Source organism: Phycodurus eques, chromosome 16, assembly GCF_024500275.1.
Source record: "Phycodurus eques isolate BA_2022a chromosome 16, UOR_Pequ_1.1, whole genome shotgun sequence".
In the NCBI taxonomy this organism is placed as follows: domain Eukaryota; kingdom Metazoa; phylum Chordata; class Actinopteri; order Syngnathiformes; family Syngnathidae; genus Phycodurus; species Phycodurus eques.
In genome coordinates, this window is record NC_084540.1 from 18501387 (window position 1) to 18516314 (window position 14928).

Sequence of the window (14928 nt, forward strand, 5' to 3'; positions counted from 1 at the left end):
TTTTTTTTTTTTTTTTCTTTAAACACACCAAACATCATCTCAGAACTCAGTTCCGACTTCGTGATCACAATTTCATGCATTTCAACGTGAGCCGTGTGTCATATCTGCTGCAATTCATCTACATTTTGTCTTTTTTTTTTAGATGCATGTTTGCTTGTTGCCAAAAAAAAAAAAAAAGAAATACATCTTTAAAAGAAAGATGTGCAGCAGGAAAATGGGATTATTAGGTAAACTGGAGAACGCAACTTCTGGAGAAATTGCTTGTGAATGCTGAATAGCTGAGCTGAAATGCTGAAGAATTAACTGAAATGCAGCATGTAAGATTTGAAGTTGGAATGGTTTGAATCGGTTGAGAAATGTGCATGGAGAAGGGAAAATAGGTCAAATAGCTCACAAATTGGGAATTTTAGAGTGAACATTTGGGAATTTGAGGAATTGTGATAATCGGACCCAATATATCCTGAATGAGCTGAATATTTTGAAGTTGGAATGGTTTGAAATTGTGGAAGGAAGAGGTGAAAATGTAAGATATCTCTTAAATTGGGAATTTTATTGCAAATATTTGGGGAATGTGATTTACAAAACAATAATAAAATCCCAAGATGTCCCGAATGAGCTTAATATTTGGAAATTGGAATCTTTTGAATCGGTCACGAAATGAAAGAAGGAAGAGGTGAAAATGGAAAATACCTCTTAAATTGTGAATTGTATTGCAAAAATCTTGGGAATGTGATAAAAAAAAGAAAAGAAAAACAACACGATGTCCCGAATGAGCTTAATATTTTGAAATTGGAATGGTTTGAATCGGTCAAGAAATGTGAAAGGAAGAGGATAATGCGATAAAAATTTCTTTAAAAAAAGTCTTGAATGAGTTTAATATTTTGAAATTGGAAGAGTGTTAATTGGTCAAGCAATCTGAACGGAGAAGGTAACTATGTAAAATATTTCCTAAATTGGTAATTTTACTGTGAAATTGTGATAACTAGTTCCCAAGATGTCCTAAAAGAGCTGGATATTTTGAAGTTGGAATGGTTTTAATTAGTCGAGAAATGTGTAAAAGGGAGGTAAATGTGTAAAATATCTCTTAAATTTGTGAATTTAATCATGTATAGTGTGGGATTTGAGAATTATTGAGCGTGGAAAATAGTTCCCAAGATGTTCTGAATGAGCTTAGGAGAAGCTAACTATGTAGAATATCTCTAAAAATTTGGGAAATGTGGAAATTACCGGAATCCATCCATCCATCCATTTTCTGAGCCGCTTATCCTCACAAGGGTCGCGGGAGTGCTGGAGCCTATCCCAGCTATCATCGGGCAGGAGGCGGGGTGCACCTTGAACTGGTTGCCAGCCAATCGCAGCGCACATACGAACAAACAATTCACACAATTCACTCACATTCACACCTACGGGTAATTTAGAGTCTTCAATTAACCTACCATGCATGTTTTTGGGATGTGGGAGGAAACCGGAGTGCCCGGAGAAAACCCACGCAGGCACGGGGAGAACATGCAAACTCCACACAGGCGGGGCCCGGGGATTGAACCCAGGTCCTCAGAACTGTGAGGCAGACGCTCTAACCAGTCGGTCACCGTGCCGGAATTACCGGAATGTGGAAAATATTTCGTTTGGAATGAGTTGAATAATTTCAATTTGAAATGGTAAAGACTATCGTCATGTCCTGAATTGTGCGAATCTTTTGACGTTTGAATGGTTTGAACCTGTTGTGAAATGTGGAAGAGGTAGACAGTCAAAAGAAGTGGGTGCAATAAAAAAAGAAAATAAAATAAAAAAACTGGGTGCATGAATGCTCATCTTCCGCACAATAATTCCACCTCTTGCACATGCACACACTAATCCTCAAAGAATTTATTGGACAGAGTTGCTACAGCGCGCTTTCCTTCCCAAACTAAAATGCTAAAAGCGAGGAGGCCGCACGTTCCAACAGCTCAGGTGCGGCGTAATCGCCACGGAGATATTAGTAAAGAGTAATGTTTAATTAAAGCACGTGAGACGTGTGATAAGGCCGCACTATAGTTTATAAGCCTTGGCCGCCATAAACTAGCGCTGGAGCTAATCCTCTTTCACTTAGCGTTACTGTGTCGGCATGGCTCAAACTTTCTCTGTCTTTTTTTTTTTTTTGCAGCATTTATAAAATTAGCAAAGAAATTAACTGTCTGCAAGTGTGGCAAATTGGATTTTGCAAGTGGTGGCTGTGTGTTTGTGTGTCTGCGTGTGAGAGTGTGTGTGATAGAGCATAGCCAGGCTGCCACCTACAGTACAAAGTGGAGGCTGCTCAACACGTGTGGCTTAATTAACAAGACCCGCGCGTCCCCCTCCTCCTCTGTCTTCTTCGCCTGCTAATGTCGTTACAGGAAATTTGTTAAAATCCATTATTGAAATTATTAATGAAATAATTTCAATTTGGCTCAATTTGGAGACTGTGGAGGGATTACACGTGTGTCTAATATGCACATAATTCAGCGGGAATTATTTCAGCAGCCGACGACCTACTTTTGACCTCGCGCCACCTGATTGGCTGCATTTTTTGTTGTTGTAAAAGATTAATGACTCATTAAAGAAGCACACAGTGACACATCATCGAAAGGTAGAATTTTCAAGAATAAATATAAGATGGTAGGTAGCTGAGTGTCTGTTTGTGTGTGACATTGGGAAATGTGACGTGCAGGTCATATGATTAAGTGACAGCGAGCTAAAGACAACGTGTGAATAACAATTTGTCTTCCAAAATTGGACATCTTTTACACTGCAGTCAAAATAATAAAAAGACAAGATCACCAAGGAAGTCCAGACCTAAAACAAAGCCAAATATTTTACACAAGTGTTTGTGTTGGACTTTAGCAGTAATCCTGCAAAAGTAGGGTTCACACACGCCGACAATCAGGCCTAATTTGAGCATTTTTTTCTACCCTTTCGATCAAAGGCCGAAAAGGGAGATTATCAAATGATTATCCTGAGAGATTATCCTTTAGTGTGGGGTGTGTTAAGAATGATTCTTCCTCCCCAGTTTGCATGGAAAACAGTCGAGTTGACAATCGTAAATGTTAACCGAACTCTGTGTTTACAAATTCGGTTAAGATGTTTAAAATCGGTATGAGGGTACCCTGCTTTATGCACACGACCACCTCAAAATGTTTCAAAGTTGTAAGAGTAAAGGCAATCTTTTGTCTAACAATTACAATTTTATTGCACTCGTTGCTTGCTTCTTCGACCGAACAGTTTTGAGAGGGAGGACTTCCTTTTAGGTTTGCCTTTCTTTACTCCTATTGATAGCAAAAAGAAACGAAAAACAACAAACAAAATACTGTAACTAAAAATTGTCCATCAAATGTAAAAATGAAATGTAAAGATTTTAATAAAGAATGATACACGGTACATACCCAAATTTTTCATCATCGTGTTCAGCTCTTCGTCCTCCGCCAATTCCCTGTAAATTAGCAAAAAAAAAAAAAAAAGATGCATTAGTGTATGAAATAGTGACAGTGCATTCAAGGAACTACTCTACCACAGGCTTTTGTTTTTCCCTCTTTGTACTGAAAAAAAAATCAATGATGTCATCACTTACTCGAGTCGACTATCATCACCTTAGCATCAACTGCAGAAAATCTCAAGATACCCATTTCTTTTGGAAATTAATAATAGATTTGTTGTTCCTTCATAATAAACCCCTCACCTGAGGCGGTCGTCATCCAGGACCTCCACGATGGCGTTCCTGCCGTCCACGATCTCCATTAGATTACGCATCAGCATTTTCTCACGCGCTCGCTCCTCGGCCGACTTGGCGCGATCTATCGCAGCCCACGCGAACGTCAGCTCAAAAAGCAGCGGTGGCAAAAGCGGCGGAGCGCGACGTCAACTCTTACCGGGCTTCTCCAGCAGCCTGCGGAGTTCCTGCTCGACACGTGGCTGCTCCCGCTCCAGCTCCTGAGTCCTCGCTCTGAAACACAATGTGAGGGCATTACAGTTACCGTCATCGTTCCATTTAGCTCAGAATACTAAGCGATAAATAAAAAAGACCAAGCAACAGCTGGCAATTCGAGTATAGATGCTATCGCCACTCACGTGTAGACAAGTTCAGACTCCTTCCTGATGAACATTTGCTTCTTTCGGATGAGCTTGAACCAGTCGACCATCAGCGGGTCCATCAGCAGGTCGCCCTCGCCCTCTGGAAAGCAGCAAAACAACATCTTGCTATACTAATGTCCTCAATTCTCTGCTGGATACCAGCAACAAAGAATATTGAGATTGATTTTGAAGCACAAACATGCAAACGCATGAAGTTGGGACGTTGTGTTGAACATAAATAAAAACAGAATACAATGATTTGCAAATCATGTTCAACCTATATTTAATTGAATACACTACAAAGACAAGGTGCTTAATTTTCAAACTGATAAACTTGATTGTTTTTAGCAAATAATCATTAAGTTAGAATTTTATGATTGCAACGTGTTCCCAAAAAGCTGGGACAGGTGGCAAAAAAGACTGAGAAAGTTGAGGAATGCTCATCAAACACCTGTTTGGAACATCCCACAGGTGAACAGGCTAATTGGGAACAGGTGGGTGCCATGATTGGGTAGAAAAGGAGCTTCCCTGAATTGCTCAGTCATTCACAAGCAAAGATGGAGCGAGGTTCACCGCTTTGTGAACAAGTGCGTGAGAAAATAGTCCAACTGTTTAAGGACAATGTTCCTCAACGTACAATTGCAAGGAATTTAGGGATTTCATCATCTACGGTCCATAATATCATCAAAAGGTTCAGAGAATCTGGAGAAATCACTACATGTAAGCGGCAAAGCCGAAAACTAACATTGAATGCCCGTGACCTTCGATCCCTCAGGCGGCACTGCATGAAAAACCGACATCAATGTGTAAAGGATATCACCACATGGGCTCAGGAACACTTCAGAAAAGTAATGTCAGTAAATACAGTTCGACGCTACATCCGTAATTGCAACTTGAAACCATTTATCACCCGCCGCCGGCTTCTCTGCGCCTGAGCTCATCTCACATGGACTGATGAAAAGTGGAAAAGTGTTCTGTGGTCCGACGAGTTCAGATTGTTTTTAGAAATTGTGGACGTCGTGTCCTCCGGGCCAAAGAGGAAAAGAACCATCCGGACTGTTATGGACGCAAAGTTCAAAAGCCAGCATCTGTGATGGTATGGGGCTGTGTTAGCGCCAATGGCATGGGTAACTTACACATCTGTGAAGGCACCATTCATGCTGAGAGGGACATACAGGTTTTGGAGAAACATATGCTGCCATCCAAGCAACGTCTTTTTCATGGACGCCTCTGCTTATTTCGGCAAGACAATGCCAAACCACATTCTACACACGTTACAACAGCATGGCTTCGTAGTAAAAGAGTGCGGGTACTAGACTGGCCGGCCTGCAGTCCAGACCTGTCTCCCATTGAAAATGTGTGGCGCATTATGAAGCGTAAAATATGACAACGGAGACCCCGGACCGTTGTACAGCTGAAGCTGTACATCAAGCAAGAATGGGAAAGAATTGCACCTACAAAGCTTCAACAATTTGTGTCCTCAGATCAAAAAAGCTGGGACATCAGCACTGAAACTGAAACAATAACAAAAACTTGTATTTGAGGTTTCACCACCAGATTTACCCCAAAGGGTTGTTTTTCGATTTCCTTCAAAAAGTAATCCAGAGAAACCCATGAATGTCGTAACAGTACAGGGAGGATCGTAAGATCTAGTAGCTACTTCTAAATGGACACACTTGTAACACTCTGTATAATATGTATAAAACAAATGTTTGGTTGGGTTGTCTTTGTATGTTTTTCTTATTGTTATCCATGAAATGTGTTTGTTTTTTGGCGCGTCGCCATCCAAACGCGGTGGCAGATGAGTGAGGAAGATGTGGGCGTACCTTCCTCACAGCGGCGAAGCTTCCTCTCCAGCGCCACACCTTCTCTCTCCAGCAGCGCCAGGTTGCTCTCGATGTCGTCCAGCTCGCGCTCAATACGCTCCGTCTGGATGTGATAAGATGTGCGCTGATATAAAACAAAGCGCTTTTGAGAGAGCTATTCAAGACCTTTCATTATTAAAAAAAAATAATAACTCTGACTTTTGATAAGTTAAATGAAAAATGTCAATTTCTTTGGACAGCGTACGTGTCACGCTGTTAATTAATCTCTAAAGAGACTTAATGGAGGGAACTTACGGAGGGTGACCTCATTTCAGCGCTGGGGGCGTTGATGGGTGACAAATACTTTCCTTTTTTAGCGCCTAAGAGGTAGATGAAATAGGATTAGACGGCAGCTTTTGTCACATCTGACTCCACTGGATGGATTTCCTGTAAAAACTCACATTTCATCAACAAAGATGGCTGTTAGAATACGTGTGTGTGTGTTCAGGTGACGGCGTACCTGACGGGATTTCCACCGCGGAGGTTGGCGAGCTAATGGCCTCCATAGCTGGCCATCTTGCAGGGGATTTGACAGGCGAGCACCTCCTGGGAGGATCGGCTGGAATAAGGACAGGGAGCTTTACGTCTTATTGGTCTGCACGCACTTCAATTTTCACAGGATTTTCAACACAAACAAATAAAGGTGTGGAATGAGCTAAAAAATTTCATGTGTCATCTTTATTTTTTTTTTCATTTGCAGTCACAAATTCTCAACCAACTGTCTCCATTTTCTATATACAGTACTGTACACTTGTATTAATTTATTTTTGGTAGTCATATTCCTCATCACACTGCAGCGAGCCCCCACATATTCATGGTTTGGCATTCCTGAATTCGCTTAGTTGGAATATTTTTTGACATCCTATCCTCCGTTACTCACTGAAAAACCCGTCTATTTGCAGTTTTTGCACTCGGGTCGAAATCATGTCTAATATAAAAGTATTGCTTTGGTGCCATCTGGTGGCATCTTGGTGCCAAGCAACTTTGTTGAAGAGATGGGAGGAACTTCATTAGGTTTAGTCAGACCATTCCTTTGTCTATTAGAAACAGGTGCTTTGCCACCATCTTGTGACATCTGGAGGCAATTACAAATCTTTTTGTGGAGAGCGTCGGTGACTTGAAGATAGCATCATCACAAGAACACTTGACTTCTCACTTACAGCGCTCTAAAGTTAAAGCAAGCACCTTGTACGTTTTCCAGTGCATCCATTTTCCATTTTCTACACCGCTCGTCCTCATTTGGGTTGTGAGTGAGCTGGAGCCCTGGAGTTGGCTGTTTTCGCCTTCGGTTAGCAGCTGGCTGTTAACTGGCTAACTGTTAGCTGCGTGTTGAGTGACCGGGCATCAGTTGTGGGCGAGCCATAGAAGCTAGTGTATAAATGTGCTTACTATGTGTTTATGTTGGTCAGTTAAGTGACTGAAAGTGTACCTGTAGCTGTGTCTATCGTTGACCAAGTGGAAAAATTACCCATGTGAAGCTTCAAGGCAGAGATTCTGAGTCAAATTTCTATTCTAATCGAATCATTTGAGTTACTCGATCAATCCTTTCAGCCCTAGAAGCAACTCACCCAGATGCCCTTGGCCAGCTGGTGAAAATGTGACAGGATGAGGCGGCAGTACGGTCACTGATGTCGGGGGAGGCCTCGTCGGAGTGGTGGAAACGCTGGAGAAAGAAGTAGACGAGAAGTCATACCGATGTTGTTTGCTGGAGGATGCCGCGTCTTTTCTGCACAGTAGAAAGAACGACTGTGATAAAGCGGGATGGCAATACAGGAGAGGAAGGCCTCGCCTTCTAATTTGACTGCTTAGAAGCAACAGCGGGGAAGAAAGTCACACGAGAGTCGTTAGCAGGGGGGCATAGAAACGAGATGACTTGCTGTTAAAAGGAGGATAAACCTGGGGGGGAGAAGCGGTAGCGTAGTTTAGAGATGCAAAGCGAGATTAGATAACATCAAGAGTGACGGGTCTAATAAGCAAGTTAGTTATATTGATAGGCTTTACCTTGGCGGCTCTGCTTTGCTTTCCACAGATTTAGGTTTTGATTGCCTCTCATAAGATTGATCTGCGGGCAAAATGGGAAATTTACGGTAATTGTAAAAAAAATTTCAAGAAATATATAACGGATGATTTTTACCGGATCCCGATTTAATGGACGTCGGATTTAACAGACAGGAAACAGCGTCCAGTTGGAACTCAAAATCCCCCCTTTCATGCCCCAGTGAGGCAAGTCTGGATAAAAGTTTAACCATTTTTTTTTACATTTTAAAGCTTTTTGTAATTTACCTCTTTTCAATAATCATGTACTGTATTGAGTGTTTTCAGCCAACAAAAAAAATACAAAATAATAATTTTGTACTGTACTGTTGTTTTTAGGCCACAAAGAAAGTGCTTCAATTTAACGGACAATCTGGTTTAACGGACAGCCATTCCCCCTATTAGCCCGTTAAATCGAGGTTCCACTGCACAATGATTATTTGTGTATTATTAGGGTGGGGTGTCGGGTGCCTGACTAAAATAAACAGTTGATGAATTTGCTGGCCTGTGGTAGTCGCCGGCATTGGGTCGCTACATTTGATCGCCTCGGGACGTGCGGATTCTTCACTGGTGCGAAAGTTCCTTGCTGGACTTTTGCAGCACTCGACTTTTGACGCAGTAGAGTTTGCAGCTGGTGCGGACTCTCCTCCAAATCTGCAGTGAAAAAAAAAAAATCCATAAATTAAAAAAGGCAGAAAAAGAGATGAAAAATAGTAAGAAACCAACACTCACCGTCTCTCTGCCGAGCGAATGGTAAACAGACGTTTGTTGTTATTGTTGCAGTTTTCCTCTGCCAATTTCTTTCCAGCATTGCCCCCATGGATGTGCGGCCATTGCGGGAACACCGGCCTTCCCGAGGGCTCTGTGGACTTCCTCCACGGTGGAGAAGGCGGCGGCACTGCTTGGAAAAAGTTCTGCCGGGCTGCTTGAGTCTTCTGCGCCGAGGCGGTCCAGCATTGAGTCGGGTTGACGGGACGGACGGGCTCGGAGGAAGGCGCAGGCTGGATGTGGATGGCGCTATGCAACAAGCCAGATGCGGGCTTGATCCGACCCTCACGGGAGGGTTTGGAAATCTTCTCGGGGTGTACGCGGCAAACAAAAGTGTCCAGATCCTTCCCCGGCTTGTAGCCTCCCGCGTGGAGCGTGACGGAACACTCGCAGCATCTGGAATACCGTCACGACAAAACCACCAGCACATCCGTTAAGACAGCTGTTTCTCAAACATTTTAGGTCCAGTGGCTTACAATAAAATTAAATATACTTTTTGGGAATATAACCTTCACTTCGTTTTTGATGAACATGTAGGCCTACTACGCTCCTGTATTTTACTGATGGTCATTATGGTGGTACTTGGAGAGAGAAAAGTTTTCGGTTTTTTTGGGGTGTTACTTGGTTTAAAAAGTTGGAGAACTAGTAGCTTACATGAAACAGCTCCGGTGAAAGAGTTTGCCCTCCACAAAGTGTCTTTGGACCAGATGAACGTGACTCTTGCAAGCCACACATTTGCTGTTAAGCGTTCCAGTTTTGTTGGGGATTGGCTTCTGGAAAATAACCGTCACAACCACAATCGGGTCTCATTGGAGGACATGGACAGGCGTATCGAACGAAGTGACCCGACCTGAGCCGAAGCTTTTGCCAGCTTGGGAGAGGTCCCGCCGGCGAGGGTGGGAGGAGCCTGATTCTTGATGGCGGTCTTGGCTTTGGCAGCCACTGGGACATTCTTCTTCTCCGACGGCACCCACTGGGAACCCTCCGACGGCCGCTTCACTCCTACTGCGGAGCAAGGAAAAAAGTTTCAAAACATTATGGATTACATTATTCTATAGGAGCTTGGTAATGTCAATCATTTTCGGCATGATACCTTCAGTCAAAACTTTTAAACACAATAATTATATAAAATATGTTTTTGCCATTAAACATACAGTGTGTTTAAAAATAATAATCGAGTAGGGGGATTTTGGGGAATATATTAATCAATAATCTTATGTAAGAAATATGTAAAAATCCAGAATTATTTAAGAAAATATTCTATTTGCTTCATTAAAATTCATGGAAACTATTTAAAATAATAAATAACAAAAGGAAACTTTATTAGATTTTTAAAATATTTAATACATTATTTATTTTAAAAATAAAGTACGCAACATATTATTGTGTTTCTCGAAATGAAAGTTTACCCATCCATCCATCCATCCATTTTCTGAGCCGCTTATCCTCACAAGGGTCGCGGGAGTGCTGGAGCCTATCCCAGCTATCATCGGACAGGAGGAGGGGTACACCCTGAACTGGTTGCCAGCCAATCGCAGGGCACACACACAAACAAACAACCATTCGCACTGACATTCACAGCGACAGGCAATATAGTGTCTTCAATTAACCTACCATGCATGTTTTTGGGATGTGTGAGGAAACCGGAGTGCCCGGAGAAAACCCACGCAGGCACGGGGAGAACATGCAAACTCCACACAGGCGGGGTCCGGGGATTGAACCCCGGTCCTCAGAACTGTGAGGCAGACGCTCTAACCAGTCGTCCACCATGCCGCCCAATTGATAAATTATATTTACCAATATAATAAATAATTTTAACTAACCATCATTATTAGAAAATATTGTAGTTGTATTGTATTACACTAAATTATTCAAAAATATATTGTAATTTTAGATTTTTAAACAAATTATGAACAACATTGTCAATTATCGTGCAATAATAATAATAAAACAACACTATGAGTATTGCAGTTTTTGTCACTTTCTAGTGTCATCTCCAGCTAAAAGAAACCCAGTCATCCACCTGGACACACAGAAAGACGTTTGAAGGAAGTCAAGTGGAAGCCAAAGCAACAATGGTATTGCATTTATCCACAAATATATGATATTGAATAAAATATACACAAATTCCGTTTTACAGTTGCCATGTCTGTTCTGCCGTCAGTGGACAAAAGTACAAAAAATACAATGAACCATCTTGTGCCTGTCCAACAAAAGCATGCATCTCCAAAACATCTTGAGCAGAGTTAGCCTGAAAATGACGATGAAACGAAATGTTCTCACTGGGCGGTCGTGCTTTAAAGTAGTTGTAGTACTGAGACACGTAGGTGAGAACGCTGAGTCTGTCGGGGATCTTTAAGGCCACCATGTCCTCGGCGTCCAACAGAGCCGGGATTCCCAACTCCTCCTCCGCCACCTGAAAAGCCTTGACAGGGAAAATTCTGGACATTTGGCAAGCCTGCGTCACCAGTCAGACAACACAATCGTCTTTAAATAGACCTAGATAGCTCACTTCCCGTGCACTCGTGGGGATACAAGAGGGAGTAACTCGGACATGACTTTTAAATGTAAAGTCTGAGTGTGACAAGAGGCGCTTTTGTCCAAGTTGTTTCTTATCGAACAACAGTGCAGGAAATGTGACACTTCATGAAATATACAAGGGTGTCCAATACCAAACTGGTGTTTCCTTGACGAGGAGCCTCGTCGGGGGTAGTGGAAATGGCCTCAGAACTTCAGCTGTGTCGCAGGAAGCCCACTTCCGCCAGGTCGTCATTCAGACAACAACACACAGTGACACGCCGGCGAGGTGCAAAAAAATTGAAAATGACTACGATCACGGAAGAGTCCCAGCTATGGGACTTTGCAGGTTAACAGAACCGGCGAGGTCAAGTAGACGTTTACTAAATCGACAAAAGTACTTGAGCACAGGTGAAACACAAACATAATCTAAAGGCAAATTTAAATGCAATTTGCATTCACGTGCTGTTTTTGACCTGCTGGTTTCATTTCCACCGATCATTACATTTTGCAAGCGCAGAACGAGACTCAACTTCCAAGTGGAGTTCTTTAAATTTAGGTACACACAGATGACGGCGAATGACAAAGCTGTTCTTTTTAGTACTCCTATCATCAATTTTGTACCTTATTTGGAGAACTGGAGACAATCTGTAAAGTACAGTATAGATTTCTTCCATGTTTCCGGCAAATGAGTCACTTTGAGAACTTTGCTCCTTTGTGGGCCGTCTTGTGACTGTCTGCCACCATTTGGCAAACGGAGAGCAAATTCGTATTACCCATCTGTTGAGGAAAAATGCCTCCGATTGGGATTCACCTGGGCGAATTCTCGCCCCGGAATTCACAGCAAAATGGCTGCTTCAAACCAAAACGACATTGCGTTCAAGTTTGAGCATGGGTCCTTGAGACTTTTTTTGTGAGTCTTGCTACGATAGACGTCCACTCAGTTTTATGTCGATCGGTGAAACTGGTGTTAGGGGCTGATTTTTATTTATTTTTTTAATAGCTTTCCAGGGGGCTCTACTGGTTGAGTTTGTATGTATAACTCTTGGGGAGCATATTGAGGCAATTAATTTAGGATTATTAACAAAGAGTAATAAAGAATGACCCTTTTAAATGGCCCCTGATAGTGAGCTTTCCCCCCCAAGCTGCCCTTATCTAGCGAGTGCACATTGATGGAGGCGTGACATCACGCGTCAAAGGTTTTAAAGGGCCAAACAAGATGCAGTCTCACCAGCTTGTTGTTGTCAAACACGTCCTCCATGTGGAGAGAGTCGTAATCTCTGTACACACACACACAAAACAAAAAACACATGCACACATAGATGCATCTTTTCTACTCACAATACAACTTTTTAGAACTTGTTTTAATTGTAATAAGCAGGATCTGAGGCGAACGAAGCACTTGCCCAAAGGCCGTGTGACCACTAGGGGCTCCGAAGAGCATCCAACCATCCATTCTCTGAGCCGCTTATCCTCACAAATGTCGCGGGAGTGCTGGAGCTCATCCCAGCTATCATCGGGCAGGAGGCGGGGTAGACCATGAAGTGGTTGCCAGCCAATCGCAGGGCACATATAAACAAACAACCATTCGCACTCTCATTCACACCTACGGGCAAATTAGAGACTTCAATTAACCTACCATGCATATTTTTGGGATATGGGAGGAAACCGGAGTACCCGGAGAAAACCCACGCAAAACATGCAAATTCCACACAGGCGGGGCCGGGAATTGAACCCCGGTCCTCAGAACTGTGAGGCAGACGCTCTAGCCAATCGTTCACCGTGCCGCCTCTCAAGAGCAATTAATAGTTAACCAGAAGTAGCATTTTATTTTTGCAGGATGAAAGGAGTTACTTAACACATTCACTGCCATTGACGGCTTTAGAAGTTAAATATCCATGTTAACTGGGAAGGCTGGCAGTGATAAAAAAAAGAGAAAGAAAATAAATAAATCGGTCCAAAAATATTGATCTGCTACAAATAATATATCTTTGTTCACCTATCGATCCCAGCGACATATCATGACTGGCAGAACAATGAAATGTTCTTCCATTAACTTCAATTTTCAAGTGGAGGGGTTGAAGCCTGTCACTTTCAACACGAGCAATTTGATTAGAAATCCAGTTAGAGAGATACTGTGAGGAGACCACAACTGACGTTTTATAAGTGTGACATGTTATATTTAGCCGGCACAGTTCTGGGTAGCGGGATTTAAATCCCGGCCCTGCCTGTGTGGAGTTTGGATGTTCTCCCCGTGCCTGGGTGGGTTTTCTCCGGTCCCTCCGGCTTCCTCCCACATCACAAAAACATGCGTGGTAGGTTGATTGGAGACTCTGAATTGCCCGTAGGCGTGAATGTGAGTGCGAATAGTTGTTTGTTTCTATGAGCCCTGCGAGTGACTGGCGACCGGCTCAGGGTGTACCCCGCCTACCACCTGAAGATAGCTGGGCTAGGCTGCAGTAAGCCCGCGACCCTAGTGAGGTCAGTCACCAGTGTACCCATTTCTAGTGACATTTCTGTATGGTGGTGTGCCATTAATTTTTTTCCAAATGTAAAATATGTGGCTTGCCGCAATTAAAGGTTGAGAAATACTGCAGTACACACTGTTATGCACTTTTAAAAATATATATATATACAATTAAATATCTGTGTGTGATTTTGTTATTGGCGGCACTTTATTGTTGTTCTTGCATTACAAATAATTTTTTTGCACATAACGGTTGTAGTTATTTGAAACCTAAAAACACTTTTGCATTGAATGCATAGTATGTACTGTATATACTGGTTAATTTTTGTTACTTCAGGTTGCCGTGTACAGTACTTACATGAGGTCGGGTCTGTGCTTGTGGATGAGGGCGCAGAAGGCCAGTCCGCTGCGGAACGACGTGGTCATGTTGGTGATGTTCACGTCCCGGTAGCCGACACACTGGAACCGGCACCACTGCTCCAAAGCCTGGATGGCAGACATGCTCCCGAAAAGCGCTCGCTAATGTTTGGGAACTAGTGAAAGAGGTAGGAGGAGGCTGGAAGACGGGTGGGATGGGTTTGGACTCACTCAGCTGCGTCCCGTTCTGTTTTGTTAGCTTCTTGTTTTAGGCGAATATGCGGATTGGCTCGAGTTTCTGTCTGCGCCCAAAAAAATTTTTAAAAAATTAAAAAAAATTACGCGCAACCGCCGAAATAGACAGCGCGAACGAGCGTAGAAAAGTTCACAAGAAGTATTCCAAAACTCACACGTAGGTATAGAAATTTATCCAGGCTAATTTCAAACTAGTATATACTACTGGACATCATTTGAAATAAGCGACGAGGCTGGGCTAGTTATGCGCCACATGACGCGAAACTGCTCATTCGTCAGAATTTAACAGTGCTAAATTGATCAAAGCTCACCTGTGGAATAGTTTTAAAAAAACAAAAAACTAATTTTTCAAAAAATGTTGGCTAATTTAATATAGTCTCATAATACAAAATGAGTATTGTATTCAATTACTGTAAGTATGATTATCAGCCGTTTCGGCGTGACGTCACATGGGTACTTGTGGGTGGCAAAAGCCTAATTAGCTTTTGCTCTTTGCAACTAAAGTAAACAAACAAACGCTTCCATGTCACGTGACCAAGGCAAAAGGATTGAGAGAAGAGGATCAATGGCTTGAATGATGAA

The 14928-nt window shown here is 42.5% G+C and overlaps 1 protein-coding gene across 4 annotated transcripts; it reads right to left on the reverse strand.

The window, feature by feature from the left end:
* Nucleotides 1-221: 221 nt before the first annotated feature.
* On the reverse strand, nucleotides 222-14653 carry micall2a (mical-like 2a). Of its 4 annotated transcripts, none has more exons than XM_061700331.1 (17): nucleotides 14093-14653; nucleotides 12499-12547; nucleotides 11034-11175; nucleotides 9601-9752; nucleotides 9405-9523; nucleotides 8715-9146; nucleotides 8488-8636; nucleotides 7950-8010; nucleotides 7517-7674; nucleotides 6409-6507; nucleotides 6204-6268; nucleotides 5910-6033; nucleotides 4081-4183; nucleotides 3882-3955; nucleotides 3692-3806; nucleotides 3399-3445; nucleotides 222-3281 (listed from the first exon to the last, which is right to left on the reverse strand). In XM_061700331.1, exons 1-17 carry the CDS (start codon nucleotides 14233-14235, stop codon nucleotides 3202-3204), a joined length of 2112 nt encoding a protein of 703 aa, XP_061556315.1. In that variant the 5' UTR covers nucleotides 14236-14653; the 3' UTR covers nucleotides 222-3201. The 4 variants fall into 4 exon arrangements, with proteins under 4 accessions (XP_061556315.1, XP_061556314.1, XP_061556316.1 ...); XM_061700330.1 differs by having other exon boundaries at nucleotides 9601-9755; nucleotides 14093-14652; XM_061700332.1 differs by having other exon boundaries at nucleotides 5910-6012; nucleotides 9601-9755; nucleotides 14093-14651.
* Between the last annotated feature and the right edge of the window lie 275 nt (nucleotides 14654-14928).

What these genes read in the sequence shown, in the direction of transcription:
- micall2a (XM_061700330.1), bottom strand. Translation starts at nt 14,235, where the DNA reads ATGTCTGCCATCCAGGCTTTGGAGCAGTGGTGCCGGTTCCAGTGTGTC. An exon ending in AGCAAAGCAGAGCCGCCAAG is followed by an intron (nt 7,675 to 7,949) that starts GTAAAGCCTATC and finishes TCTACTGTGCAG; the next exon opens with AAAAGACGCGGCATCCTCCA. An exon ending in AGCTGGCCAAGGGCATCTGG is followed by an intron (nt 6,508 to 7,516) that starts GTGAGTTGCTTC and finishes TCCTTATTCCAG; the next exon opens with CCGATCCTCCCAGGAGGTGC.